The following is a 15,429-nucleotide window of genomic DNA, read 5'->3' on the forward strand; positions in this document are numbered from 1 at the left end:
ATTATACTTGATTTAATATTACAAATGATCCACAGTTTAATAAATAAATAGGATGGTAAAGTTGGTGATGGTAAAGTAAGGGCATTAAAGTTTAGGTGACATATCCAGTAGTTAAATTCATTGTTAATGAAGGGAAGCTAGAATTTTCAAAATGAAATTTGTGTTAAATTCCAGTAGTTATACAAAAAAATTAAGGAAACATACTCTACCATAACTAGCCTAGTAGTTTGTTTGATATTGCATATACCAAAATGTCCCTTGAGGAAACTGAAATGTGTAAAACGACCTGCACGAGAATCCCCAAATTTCCAATTATTAATTGGTCACCTGAAATTGAAAGGTGTAACGTCCCAAATTATATACGTCATGCATATAAAATAAAGACGTCATCATACATAATATAGGAAAGCAGTTAAGAGTAATTAGGATTACAATCATCCCAAATAGAGTCAGAATTTAAAACTTAAACACACTTAGAGTTTAAGTTGGAAACGTGAAAGAAAAGGTATTCCGAAATACATGGAATTATTAAGAAAGTCCTATGAAGACTAAACAGCAGCATCGCTACCTCCTTCCAAAGCTGCCTCCACACGAACATCCTCGCCATCTGCTCCCATCCAAGTGGATGATCATCACAAAAGAAAAAGCATACCCAAGCAAACACAAACACACAAGCAAGGGTAAGCTAGATATACGAAAATCATGTTATCACATCATACACAACATGCAAAGAAATACAGATCAATTAAACTATACACATGACTTGTTACACTTTATACTTTACACTTGACTCAATAAACTTAATACTTGACTCGTCCGGACTTGAATGATTGCCGAGCTATGGTGGGTCGTGCACTCGTGGTGGCCTCTACTGCTTTGCAAAACCATTGCCAATGGGTTTCACCCTACCACACTCACGAGGTTAGTCCGTTATCACTCACCTTGGAGCATACTGGAAGCCTCCAAGACTAGGACCTCCTGCTACTCCTCACCACATGAATCAATCCTCTCCAATTGAGAATGACAGACCATTGGAGTTTCAGGATAACCCCCAAGACTGAGCTCCCATGCAAATCATTCCACACACAATAAGGGCACCACCATGTATCCTCTCCTTGAAGACCATGGAATTACGTCCAATAAAATAGGGCACCACCATGTAATCTCCCTTGAGATTCATGGAATTACGTCCATTAACCTTACTTGTAAAACCACACTTTCCATTACTTTGAATCACATACCTTTTTACTTTAATACCAACATGATAAGACATACATATACCCTTAAAACAACATAGAATAATTCATTTAAAATATCATACTGGATTAATAGAAACCTTAACCGAAAAGAATACCTCACCACACAAAAAGAACAAGATTAAAACTCCTTGACTTGCCAAAGGACGAACGTATTGAATATTGATCGAACACCTAGAGTACTATGTCGAACACCTAAAGTATTGGACGATCGTCTAGAATCCTGACCAAATGTCACAACTTAACACATGACCAACCAGTACCACACTTAACCGAACAGTATTAAATCAAAGCCTGACCGAACGATACTAAATCCAATTCTAACCGAACGGTACTAAACATTCAAGACCTAACTGTAACAGATCAATACTTAATCGAAAACTATTCAATCAAATATCAACCGAACGATGTAAATCAAGGTTTAACCTACACCAACGACCGAACGCTAATATCACTTATTTACACATAATTCTTTATGGTCTATTAATTTGAACCCTTAAGTATGTCAAACAGATTGGATACCTTCACCAATGGCTCCGGAAGGGTCAAAAACCCCCAGAACGACCTAAAGAACGTCCAAAACGGACATCCAGAACTCCCAAAACATCAAAAACATCAAAATCACTAAATCTGTCACACATAACTCGCTCCAACGAAATTACTATTCCAAAATCACGAACATTTACTTTTCGGGCTATACCGACTATTCCTTTCATCATACGGACCTTCTAGACATCCAAAAACTCATCTTCTATCAACAACCCATATTCATCCAAATCTTATAAACATCTAAACTCAACATATAAATAAAAGACAGCGGATAAATAGTACAACTCAAAATTTCATATCAAAAACCTAATCTCCTTTTAGACCCATAAACAGATTTAAAATCTTCAAACTATAAGTATACCTAAAAAAACTTCCACCGATTCAAAATACTTAATACAAACAAGATCTATTTAAAATCGTCCAAACAGAAGCATATCCCAATTCCAAACCGTACATCAATTCAAAAGATACAACAGAAACAGCATTTCACTCTAAAATCATAAAGAGAATCAAAATCCTAAACATATACCAATTTTAAGATCATACAGAAACAAAAAGACTCAAGGTTAGCTCCCCTTACGGTTTTCTCCTTAGCTAATCTTCCAAAAACTCTTTGCGAACGTTCCCCCGACTCAAAACAGAACTCCAAAGTCTCTCTGCTTCAAAACCTCCGTGCTCTGACCTCTGATTCAACTTAGGAACTTCTCTCAGCCCTAAAACACTCTTAAATAACCATAAAAACGTGTTTAAATAGTAAAAACGCGTTTAAATAGTAAAAACGCGTTTACCCAGTCAAAAACGCGTTCAAAACGCGTCAAAAACGTGTTCAATCACTGGGACAACTTTGTCAGTCCTGTTAAACCCCTTCCCGATGTCGGAATTCCGCGTATGAGTACTCGAATCGAAGCTATTCGAGTCTAATTTCTAATGGAAAAATAATCAACTCAATATCTAATTTGTACAAACAGTTATAATTAAAATACTAAACCATGTCAAAGTTGACAGCATTGTATTTTACATATTAACTTGAACTTTTATTACAACTTGATACATTTTGGGTTTCTTAATCTTCTAATGACCCAAGACTTAATTTTTCCTCTAGTTTTCAGGGTCTTACAAAAGGGGGAAAGAATGTGGTCAATTATAACATTGACAAGGTGGTAATGCAATTGTTAGAAGTTCTGAATGGACCTGCTTGATAACAGTTACAACAGTGTTACCTCCAAGAAACCAAGTGTGTAAATCTTAAATCACTTAATTCTTCTCATATAATTATCCATTAACACAAATCAGATGATTATGAAATATTGCTAAAAAATAGTGAATTACTACAGCAACTAAATCAAATAAAAGAGAGGAATTACAATCTAGGAATTCAAATACCAGAGAAAATTAATTGGTGATGATATAGTATTGAACTTTTTTGATAAAGGACACTCTGGAGTCTACTCCACTACAATTATCATCACGACAACCTTCGGAGGTACCCAAAGTTTCACATCAAGGATGATCAGAGCTTATTTCCCTCTCTCTTTCTTCATACTTCTGCCATTCACTACTGCTTTTGCATCATCTTCCAACCTAATTCTTGAAATTTAATTTAGAAGAAGAGAAGAGAAATGAGATTGTGGAGAAAGAAGAAGAAAAAAAAGAAACCCTAAAAAGAAGTCCTCCATAGGCATGCTTCTTCACGATTTCCATCACAATGCACAACTCATCTATCTCACTGTGTTCGCTTGATTCCATCGCGTTTTGTAGGGAAAATCCTAGAAAACGCAAATCAATTATCAAAAAGTAAAATCTTAAATTCTTTCCCACTTTTGTAAACAATTAAACCCTAAATTTATTTTCGTTCCCCCATTCTACTACAAAATAAAATAGGAAAGATAAAAATTACCACAAGCAACAAACAGAAAGGCACAATGAAGCCAAACCTTGGAGATGAACATAGAAGCTGAATGAAAGTGTCGGAGATAGACATGCTTACATTCTCCTTTCGTGAACTTCTCTTGATACTCTGTGTCGCTTGTCCAGAGAAGCTTCAATGGGAGTCAGAAATAAAACTTTCCACACGAGTTTCCATTCTACGGCGTGGTGGCAGGAAGTGAAGAACAGCAAAAAGTGAACTTAGAAATTATGGGAAGGGAAGAAGAAGAACAACGTTTTCAAAAAAAAGAAGCAGAACAGCGTTTTAAAAAAAAGAAGCGAAGACGAAGTAGAGTACAATTTTGCAGAAATAGAAATTGCGAGAATTTAAAACATTTTAAAAGCGTTATTTGCGGTTTTCTGAGAACCGCCGAAAAGTATTTAAAAAATAAAAATTTAAAACTTAGTTGCGGTTTTAATAAAATCACCGAAAATTTAAAGCGGTTTTAATATCGCCAAAAATGAACCCCTCTTAAATTACATCCTTTTTCTAGTTAACGTATAAATATATATAAATATATATATATATATATATATATATATATATATATATATATATATATATATATATATATATAATCTAAACTTTTAACTCCATATCCTTCCATACATGAATTCCATATATATAATGTTTATAATTGAATATTATACCACATATAAAATATAATAGTTAACGATTAATGTTAAATCAACTAGTGATTTATTCATTGTTAATGTTTCTTTTGTCTGTTGCCCACTATAATTTCTTTTGACTTCACGTTCGTAACCACAACACATGTTATCTATTATACCTAGTTGATCTATGTTGACATCCTCATCCACTTTACCATCTCAATACTATTTACAAATGTATTTACGAAAAATAATCAACTATACCTTAAAAAATAAACATTTACATTGAAATCTACTCCATCATAACACCTATGAAACAAGGCATGGACATCACTATCCTCATTAGTTAGGTGATATCCTCACTACCTATGTGATGAAGACGACATAAATATGGCTTCACCATCCTCGAAACTCTAGATCTTAATGCAGAATCACAATAAGTAAATGAGTGTGACATACGTTATCGACAAATAGAGTCGATTTTATCTCAACCATGATATCTCTATTATTGTTGGAAGTCCCATATCGACTAGAGATAAGATCAAATTATAATATATATATATATAAGTGGAGTGCAAACCTCACCCTTAGACGTCGGTGTTTTGGGGTTGAATTAGGCTTAAAATTCACTTTCTAATATGGTATCAAGGAGGTTATGAAGCTATTTCAGGCACAGAAGTGTTCAAAGAAACCAAAAGCGGACAGAGTACGATTGGAGGTTCCAAGATGGGCAATAACGATGGAGGAAATAACAAAAAAAGGGGGTAAGAAACCCCTTCCATATTTAGAGTACATACAGAGGAGGGAAGAGGGTAGATGTTTTCATTGTGGAGGGCCCTATAGCCCTAGTCATAGGTGTCCCAAAAGGAGTATTAGAGTTTTAATTATGGCGAAGGATGAGGAAGTACAAGAAAGGAAAGAAATGGAAGAAATAAAGTAGAAACAAATGGAATTTTCAGCATTCTCAACTGGAGGATTGACACCAACCAACACAATGAAGTTACTGGGTGAGGTAAAAGGAAGATGGGTGATGGTATTGATTGATAGTGGTGTCAGCCACAACTTTATTTCTACCAAACTGGTAAAAGAACTAGGTTTGGGGAAGAAGAAATTACTCCCTATAAAGTATGCTTGGGAGATGGCCACAAGAAGGTCACAAGCGGATGTTGTAGGGTTATTTATCTCTAGTCGATGTGGGACTTCCAACACATCCCTTCACGTCGAGGTATAGACATCTCGAGCGTGATAGTAGAAATTGGTGGTCCGATAGTGGCCCGATAACGGGTGGAATAGAAAAGCCCAAGAAACAAGAAATATCGTTAGGATAGACTATAACCATGGCTCTGATACCATATTAGAAAGTGAGTTTAAGCCTAACTCAACCCAATAAAATTGGCTTATAAGGTGAGGTTTGCACCTCACTTATATATTATAAATTGTTTTTATCTCTAATCGATGTGAGACTTCCAACAATTATTACACTAATGAGACCTTCCCATGCATCAACCTCTATTTATAGGGCAAGAAAATAATCTAGAGTGGTTATCTTTGCCCTTCTCATCTATCATATCTCTTTCATCAACAGTTATTGAATATGCTAGGTCATAGTTATGCAATGTGAATAAAACATAATGTAACACCTAAATATCATCTTAGCATAAGACTCTTTATGCATTATTACGTGGAAACTACAAGGTGGGGGTAGCAGGGGGTGGGGTGGATAGTGTTGTATAAGGTCAAGATGATCCTGATCTACAACTAAGGGTATTTTTAATAGACAGGGATTAAAGTGGCTGATATCATCATAGTCCATGTTAAAAATAGTAATATATGTGGTAATACAAGATTTAATACATATCTACACATTCGTAAAATAGAGACACATTCTTAAAATGGAAAGACTAGGTGTAAGTTAGACCCATTTAAATAATAGTCCAAATAAAAAGGTATATAAGAGATTAATCACCAAGTAAACACCTTTTTTAGTAGAGTGATTCTCTTAACACCTCTTTATTTTTTTCCTGTACCTCTAAAATTCCAATTTTATCCTTTTCATTAAAAACCAACCCGCTTTCATAAGTCGGTTAAGAGTTTTACGTATTTTGAAAATCATTAAAACCTTAGCTGGCTTTTGAAAATCGATGAAATCTAAACTGGCTTTCGAAAATCAACGAAGCCTTAACCGACTTTCAAAAATTAAGAAAAAATTCTTAACATATCCAGTTAAGGTTCCTTATTTTTTTTTATTTTTTAATTTACTTTACTTTTTTTGTTTTTTATACTAATAATAGTATAATAAATATATTTTTTAATTTAATATTTTATAATAATAATATATTTTAATTTAATATTTAATAATAATAAAAATAATAAAGTAATATGTTAACAAGATTTTCAAAACCAGTTAACATATTTTTTCATTTAATATTTAATAGACATTTATTTAAGGGTTAAATATGTTTTTAGTCCCTAAACTATCAAACGAATTTGTTTGTAGTTCCTCTTTTACATTTTTAGTTCTCCTCTTTCAAAAAAAACCTTAATTTTAGGTCTTCCAAAACTAACCGCCGGGAGGATAAAAAATTAACGTTTTTTTTAAATATAAGGACTAAAATGTACCTTACTTGAGGAACTAAAAACAAATTTGCTTGATAGTTTAGAGACTAAAAACATATTTAACCCTTTATTTAATTTAATATTTTTATATAATTTAATACACATTAATATTTGAATTTATAAAATATAATATTAAATAATAATAAATAGTACATATTAAAAGATTAAAAACAAAAAAAAATTAAAAATATGTTAACCGTTGGAAAAGTAACGATCATATATTAATTTCTTATGCACTAAAACATATTAGATTAAATTTTATAAATTATTATAAAATATAAAAACGTAAACTAAAACAAATAAAATTTAAAAAAAATTGTAATCGATTTTTGAAAGTTGATTAAGCAATTTTTTTTAATCACCTTTTGAAAGTCGATTAAAAAATTTCTTTAAAAAAATTTATTAAATTTTTTTTTAATCCAATTTTTGAAAACTAATTAAGACTTTGCTTTTGAAAATTGATTAAAATTTTAACAATTTTCAAAATATGTAAAACTTTTAATTAGCTTTTGAAAGCTAATTAATTCTTAATAAGAAAAAGATAAAAAAAGAAACTGTGGAGGTGCAAGAGGAGAGACAGAGATAATTGCTTTTTATAGTATATATATTTAATATCCTAAATTATTTTACTGAATTGAGCTTTTACACAGGTACTACCCATGCCTGCAGTCCGACTCAAGAATAGAAAGATTATAGCATGCGTGGATCATGTTAATTAGATATCTCGATCACATAAAAAAAAACACTAACTAAATCATTTTTGTTATTTTAAACTATATTATTTTATTAAGTCTGGGATGATAATTAAAGATTTTCTTATATAATAACTTTTTAATAGCATTACTATCTTGTTTATTCATAAACTCGTTTTATCATTCACATAAAATTTTAGAAATTATTGATTATTATGTGAAAGTGTAGAGTTTATTTGATGATCAAAATTCTCATTTAAGTAATAATTTAAAAAATGGTGAATTATATTTATGTTTTAGAAATTAATAATTAATTTTTGTCTATTATGTTTGAAAATATAAAAGTTATTATGTTATTCTATGACTCATTTTATAATTAAATTATTTTATTTACGTTCTAATTTTAAAGAATTATATTCAATTTCAAATTTAGTTGATAATAGATTTTTATCTATATAAAGTATTAAAAATTATAATGTTAAGTAAAATAAGGTAATAATTAAAATAGAATTTTAAAAATTATCATGTTATTTTTAAATTAATTTGATAATTAACATTTTCGTCCAGTAATAATTTAAAAATGATAACTTATCATGTTAAGATTCAAATGTAATAATTAAAAGTTTAAAAACCATTATGATATTAAGTATTGAACTTACTTTATAATTAAAAAAATTTAAACATGAAAAATGTAGACTCACATAAAAGTTTTCATAACAAAAACTTGTTAAAAAACATGTTACATACCCTAATATTCATCATTTTAAAAAAACACGTAAAAGATAAGATCAATTTACGTAGGAGTGAAGGGAAAATAAATACTTATAAAAACTGCGTTTGTATTTCCTATTTAAGGGAACAATAAAATTATACAAATTATATTTAGACATTGAATTTAAACTAATAATCTAAATACGAACATTCTAGAATGTTAATTCTTTCCACTAGACTCTCACACTCAAATATAATATATTTTTTATTTGAATTTATTTTAATAAACAAAGTCTACTTCTTAAATAAGTAATAATTTTAAAATTTATTTTAAATTTAATCAAACTAATTTATTATCAACAATTTAAAAAATAAATAAATTGTAGAGAAACTATACATGCATGTTTTAGAGAACACATAATTTTTCATTAACTGGAATAAGAATAAAGATCTTATAGATTCATTTATTTAAAATGACAATAAATTGTTTTGTCCTCTTTAGTTAAAGTGTTCCAGTTTTGCGGGTTTAACAATAAACTTTGCACAACAACAGAAGCCATGTTTTGGATCAACCATAACACATTGTCCTATCTGATACGAAGCCTTCTTGCAAGTTCCAGCACAGTCTGGATATTCTTGGCATGGCCCCAGACAATGCTGTCTGCTCATACCTGTTCACAATCATCATAATACATTTACACAACAAAACTTATGATTTTCTTTTCCAATTTTATTTTTAAATGTTTTTAACTTTATTTTATTTCTTTTAAAAATGAGTTAATATAATTATTTTTATTCATATCATTATTACTCGTGACATTATTTTATTACTCAATTATTTTCATTAAATAAGTTAACTTTTGAAATTAAAAATACATGGCTGTGAAGAAAATTTTGTGTTTGATCTACGTACCTAGTGAGAATAGAAGAACAAAAACCATGGCTGCCAACATATGCTTCACTGCAAAACCCATTTTTGTGTAGTTTTTTCTTCAACTTTCAATCCCCTGTGACAGCAAAGAAATTTGTCAACTTTTTATTAACTTTCTTTCTAACAGCAACATATTTATAGACTTTGAAGATTATTATTTACGAGAATGGCAAAAAGTGTTGCTCGTGGAATAAAATACTTGTACACATTTATAATTATAATTAATAATATTTGACCCCACCATTTGATTTTAATTGGTACTATAAATTATATTAAAGAAATTATTTATTGAATTTTATAATAACTTTAAAATTTGGTCAATGATTAGTTTACTAGATTAATAAATTATGAGTCAAACTAGTGTGATTGTATTAACTGATATCAATTTAAATAATGTATAACATTAATAATAATCTCATAATATATCATAGAATAATTTCTATTTTACACAAAAACAAACAAAACCTATAATGTTGGTCTAGAAGTAAAAGTTAGAAGTAGTAAAAGAAGTTGTGGGTTAGAAAACAAAACTTACATAACATTTGTTTATAAAAAAATTATCATATTTTTATTTTAAAATTACAATGTTAAAAAAAATGACAAATTTAAATATAATTTTTTTCTCTACCAAGAATAATGGTAAATATCTCAACTATTTCAGAAATTCCTGTTTTTAAAAAGTTTAATTTATGATTAGAGTACTATTGTTTTTAGATAAATTTATTCAATTTAAACTTTTTTCAAAGTTTAAACTTGGTTTTCATCACATTAACCTGATAATAAAAATATTCGTATTTTAAATAATATATTTAATCTAAACAAGATAAGATAGAAATAAAAAATTTATATAACTATATAAGTACAAAAATATATATACAACCGAAAATTAAAATGTATATTAATACATTAATACATAAAATACAATAATATTGCAAAAAGAAATTAACTTGATATAAAAAGATAACATATTAGAATCGAATTATTTAGTTACAAGTGGAATAATTAAATATTATGTATAAGACTGACATTCATTTTTTATATACGTGTTTTCTTATTTTTTTAACATTTTATCTTTATTTTTTATAATTATAGTAATTAAAAAAATTTAAATATTTCTATAAAAAATTATATATTTTTATGATAATAATTACATTAAATTGTTCTTACCCGAAAGGAACAATTGGATTCAAAGTGCAAAACGTAGTATTGTTAAAAGTACTGACCCTGGAATAGTTGATGAATACTCACAGGAGATCACCTGCACAAAATTTCCTTATCTTCAAGTGACTGAGAGTTTAGAGAAATTATAGAATATGAAGTAATAAAAAATTGAGTAATATTTCCTCGTGAACAATATGTATTTATAGGTCAAGACTAAAATATTTAAAAGATATTTAAAATAAATAAAATATATGATTGATTACTGAATATTTCTCCTTCAATCAATTATAATCATATATATTTAAGTAATGATATCAAATTTGATTTATTCGAATTTTATATTACTACATTTTGGAATAACAAAAATAATTAATATCAAATAAAATCTGTGATTAATACTAAATAATATCCTTAATGAATACCACATGTAATGATATAGTATTTAATTATTTCCTTATTAATGTAGCGAGTGCAAGTATTATGGGATTCGATTTCCTATAATCGCTCATAATTATTAATGAATTTATTTGAGTTTATAAAAATTAAATTAATAAAAATAAAACTTTTAATAAAAGAAATAGTAATCATAATGTTTTAAGTGAATCTTACTTGGTTCATAAATAAAGTTTATATTTACTTAAATTTGTTTTATTTTTATTGATGTAAAATGTTTAATACAAGTTTTTCATGCTAAAAAAATATATATTTAAAATGTAAGACTAAATATTAACAATGTTTTGATAATAGACAATACAATAGGTTCATAAAAAACAAATATAATGAGAATAAATTTTGTATAACTTTAATTCTATTTTAAAAGTGTACTAGACACAATTTTATCTTATAAAATAAGTTATTAAAGTGAAGATTGTATAGGCTTACATAATATAACATTCTCTTATCTTTAGTTGATTGAGATCTCTATCATGTTTTAGATATATTATCTATTTATGCAATATAAAAATAATTGATTCCTTATTATGTTGCTTATTAGTTAACAAAATATATAATATTTTGATGTGTTTAACACATAACATACAATATGTGAATATATTAGATGTTTTATATAATAATAAACACAACTTCCAACCACAAAATAAGTCTATAAGACATGCTCCTTCAAAAGAAAACGGGAGACATTCCTTACTAAATGAATAGTTAAGACACATTTTACCATACGTTATTGATTAAATATACTTCACTTACATTGACGATATTACTAAAATGACAAGTAGCATTCACTATGCATATCATGTGTTGATTTGTTAACAAGTCAATTTTGACTTATTACGTCTTATTTATTATTTATACCACACATCATTGTATAATATTGTTTTAATTACTAATTTTGTTAATATGTTTAACCTTTGATTCATTTTGGTCATTATATTTGTTTTTTACTTAATTGAATCCATATTTTTGTAAAAGAATTCAATGTAATCACTTTAGTTAACTTGACATTAACATCATTTTGAAGTGTCCAATATTCACATGCATTTCTTCACAGTTCAAACAAGTAAGTCAATTACACAAGGTAAATAACACAAGTGGGTTGAACTATCAAACATTTCTTTATTACAAATTGGAAAAGTATGGGCAAGGACTTTCTGCACCTATCAAATTTCTTTATGCACCCCATCAAAAGCCTTTGAAAATTTATTTCCATATAGAAGTTGGGTGATTGTTTACGGAAAACATTTCCAAAATTATTTTAATGTGTTTCAAAAATATGAATTCAGAAATGATAGGGTGTAAGGATATGGTGTAGGAAGTAATAGCCAAAGTATGGATGCATTTGTAGGATGAAAATATTGGGCTTGTGAACTGAAAGTAATGTTTGCCAGGGTGTTGCTTCCTCCACCAACACCCCTTGCTCCCTCTATCATCCCATTCTTCTTTTATCTCTCTCTTTATTTTCTCATTCCTATTTTACTCTTAGTAAAATTTTATGATTAATATTTTTTAACCTCTCTACATGTATGAAGCGTCAACTCTTCTTCCTCTTTATCATTTGTCTCTCATTGTTTCATTGTGTTCTTCTTCCTCTCACGTTCCACTTCTTCTTCTCATTCATAGAATTGTGGTGTGAGAGTGTGGTGGACTTTCAGTGTGCTTAATGAGAGATTGCAAGTGGTGAAAGCAATTGATCAGTCGTGTGTGTGGTGGTGGTGTGGTGCTTGAAGGTGCAGAGATTCATCGTGAAGGTGCGTAATAAACCCTAAAAAATAAACGTATAATCTATAAACGGATGTTGACATCCGCTGACGGATGCTCACATCCATTTAAAGATTATACGTTTATTTTTCAGCTTATTTTTATTAGCTTATTTTTTTATATTAATTTTGGAGATATTTTAATATTGTTATTAGTTTATATTTATATTTTTTGTATTTTGCACGTTATATATAATTAGTTTTTTGTTTTAATGTTTTTGTATAATATATATTTTTTATATATGATTTTTGTATGTTTTAACAAATTTATAATTATATAAAATATTATTTATTTGTTTAATTATATGAAATATATAATTTTATTATATTAATATTTTTATATTTGTTTGATTAATTATTAATTATATTAATAAGACTTTTTATAATTTTATAGGTGATTATTGTTTAAAATGGATGAATATCTTCATATGGATTCCCAAGTTGGTTCTAGTTTGATATCTGATTTATCTTCATTCATTAGCAAAGTTGGAGAGGGAGATTTGACAAATAAATTTACCACAAATGAAATATTTCGTTCACGGGAGCACTTACTTTATAGGGTAAGAGGGATGACTTATGATTTAGGATTTGTTGTGGTAATAGTAAGATCGGATATAGCTACTAGTGTACGGGAAAGAAAAACGTTCATCATACTTCGATGTGAAAGAGGAGGGAAATATCAAAAATACAAAGCCGATGCGGTGCCTAGTGTATACGACACTCGTAAATGTGAGTGTCTGTTTAGATTAAAGGGTAAACCATGTTCAAACGGGGATGGATGGGTGTTGAAGGTAATGTGTGAACATCACAACCATGAGTTGGCTGAAACTTTAGTTGGGCATCCTTATGCTGGCAGGTTAAATATGAGTGAGCAGTCATTATTGGTTGATATATGACAAAGAGTAAAGTTACACCTGCAAATATTTATTAACTCTCAAACAAAATAATGATCGAAATGTCACAACGATTAAACAAATCTACAACGCAAGGCAAGCGTATAAACGATCATTGAGAGAGTCCAGAACTAAACTACAACAACTTATGATGTTGTTGGACAGGGATAAGTACATTCATTGGAGTAGGTGTTCCGACGATTCAGAGGTTGTTACTGACCTGTTTTGGACACATCCTGATGCGGTGAAATTGTTAAACTCATTTAATGTTGTATTTTTGATGGATTCCACATATAAAACAAACAGAAATAGACTTCCATTACTTGAGATTGTGGGCATGACGTCTATAGGGTTAAACTTCTCTACAACATTTTCTTTCTTGTCTACTAAACTAGAGAGTAATTTCACATGGGCTTTGGAAAAGATGAAAGGTTTATTTTTAACATCTGAGGGTGGTCCTAAAGTCATTGTCACTGACCGAGACTTGGCTTTGATGAATGCCATTGCAAATGTATTCCCTGAGTCATATAAGATGTTATGTCAGTTCCACATCCTTAAAAATGTTAAAGCTAAATACAAAATGTTAGTTCATTCTACTGAGGTTTGGGATGTGTTGATGGATGCATGGCAAAATGTGATGGATTGTGCTGATGAAAGCTTATTTGCTGAGTATGTGAATGATTTTCAATATGCGAGCAGTTCATGGTAGATAAATATTTATTTGCACTTGTTGATGATTTTTTTTTATTTCAGGGTTGAGTCTGCTCATTGGAGTTTGAAGAAAGTTCTGGGCAATAATATGGGTGATTTGTGTTCTTGTTGGGATATTATTCATAACGTCGTTATCCTACAACACAACAAGATTAAGGCATCATTTGAAAGAAGTTTGTTGCTCACGAGTGACCCTTTTAAAGGATACAGATATAGAAAACTTATTGGGAGTATCTCTCGATATGCATTGGATCTCATTGCTAAGGAATTGGAAAGAGTGCAGTAGATAGGATTGGACTCATCAAAGTATGAATGCGTATTGAGACGTACATTTGGTGTCCCCTGTGCATGTAAAATAATTACGTAACAAATTAATTGAAAATAAAAAATTAAAATTAAATTAGTTGATAAAAATAACTAAAAATTAAAATTTAATAATAAACTAAAAACTAAAAAAAACATCCAAGCCTGAATGAATGTCGCATATCCGTTTGGATTTGAAACGGATGTGGATATCCGTATGCGACATCTGTTCATGGCCTGTTATCTTCTTCCTCCCTCCGAACACACGCACACACAGAGAAAAAACACAGAAAAAGCACGAACCACCACAGCACCACAACAATTACAACATATTCACAACATTTACATCCACAGCAAGAAATGAAACGAAGATCTAATCTCTCGTAGACCTAAGACGCGAAACACCGCCGGCGCACCGCCAAAGCAAGAAAATGAGACTTGGAGAGTTGGGGGTGGGGCTGCGTGAACTGAAATGGAGGAGAGAAATAAGAGATGTTGATGAAAAGAACGGATGTGGTGGAGTTGGTGGGGGTGGGAATCTGAAAAGATAGAAGGAGAGTTGGGAGGTGGGGCTGAGTGAAAAGTGAGTGGATACAAAGATAGGGTTATAGTTTAAAGTAAATAAAAGTGGTTAAAAAAGTAAAAAAAGTTATTTTTATAATTAAAAAAATTTGGCAGAAGGTTTGGGAGGTGGAGGAAGAAGTGATGGTGGTGAAAGGAGTAACACCCTGTTTGTCGGGGGAGTAGTTTGAACTAGGCCTTTTTTTCCTACACTCCTATTATTACTAATTGCACTTCTATACTAATAGAAAAAAAAATTAAAATATTTTTTCTCAGTGCATTGCCGCCACTACT

The 15,429-nt window shown here is 29.6% G+C and overlaps 1 protein-coding gene and 1 long non-coding RNA gene across 2 annotated transcripts; one reads left to right on the forward strand and one right to left on the reverse strand.

Moving 5' to 3' along the window:
- Positions 1 to 371: 371 nt before the first annotated feature.
- Positions 372 to 2,523, reverse strand: LOC148193907 (uncharacterized). Its single transcript, XR_015781523.1, has 2 exons — positions 2,386 to 2,523; positions 372 to 607 (listed from the first exon to the last, which is right to left on the reverse strand). It is a non-coding gene; the product is annotated as an uncharacterized LOC148193907 (long non-coding RNA).
- A 10,554-nt stretch (positions 2,524 to 13,077) lies between these two features.
- LOC124834478 (uncharacterized) lies at positions 13,078 to 14,557 on the forward strand. Its single transcript, XM_047309177.2, has 3 exons — positions 13,078 to 13,523; positions 13,726 to 14,265; positions 14,314 to 14,557. Exons 1-3 carry the CDS (start codon positions 13,078 to 13,080, stop codon positions 14,555 to 14,557), a joined length of 1,230 nt encoding a protein of 409 aa, XP_047165133.2.
- Positions 14,558 to 15,429: the final 872 nt, after the last annotated feature.

The sequence above is a fragment of the Vigna umbellata genome, chromosome 8, assembly GCF_029865625.1.
Source record: "Vigna umbellata cultivar VRB3 chromosome 8, Vumbellata_1.0, whole genome shotgun sequence".
In the NCBI taxonomy this organism is placed as follows: domain Eukaryota; kingdom Viridiplantae; phylum Streptophyta; class Magnoliopsida; order Fabales; family Fabaceae; genus Vigna; species Vigna umbellata.

Excerpts from the sequence above, each read along its gene's own strand:
- LOC124834478 (XM_047309177.2), top strand. The coding sequence starts at position 13,078 with ATGGATGAATATCTTCATATGGATTCCCAAGTTGGTTCTAGTTTGATA. Across the intron at positions 13,524-13,725 it reads GGGCATCCTTATGCTGGCAG|GGATAAGTACATTCATTGGA; the intron begins GTTAAATATGAG and ends GTTGTTGGACAG. Across the intron at positions 14,266-14,313 it reads CAATATGCGAGCAGTTCATG|GGTTGAGTCTGCTCATTGGA; the intron begins GTAGATAAATAT and ends TTTTTATTTCAG.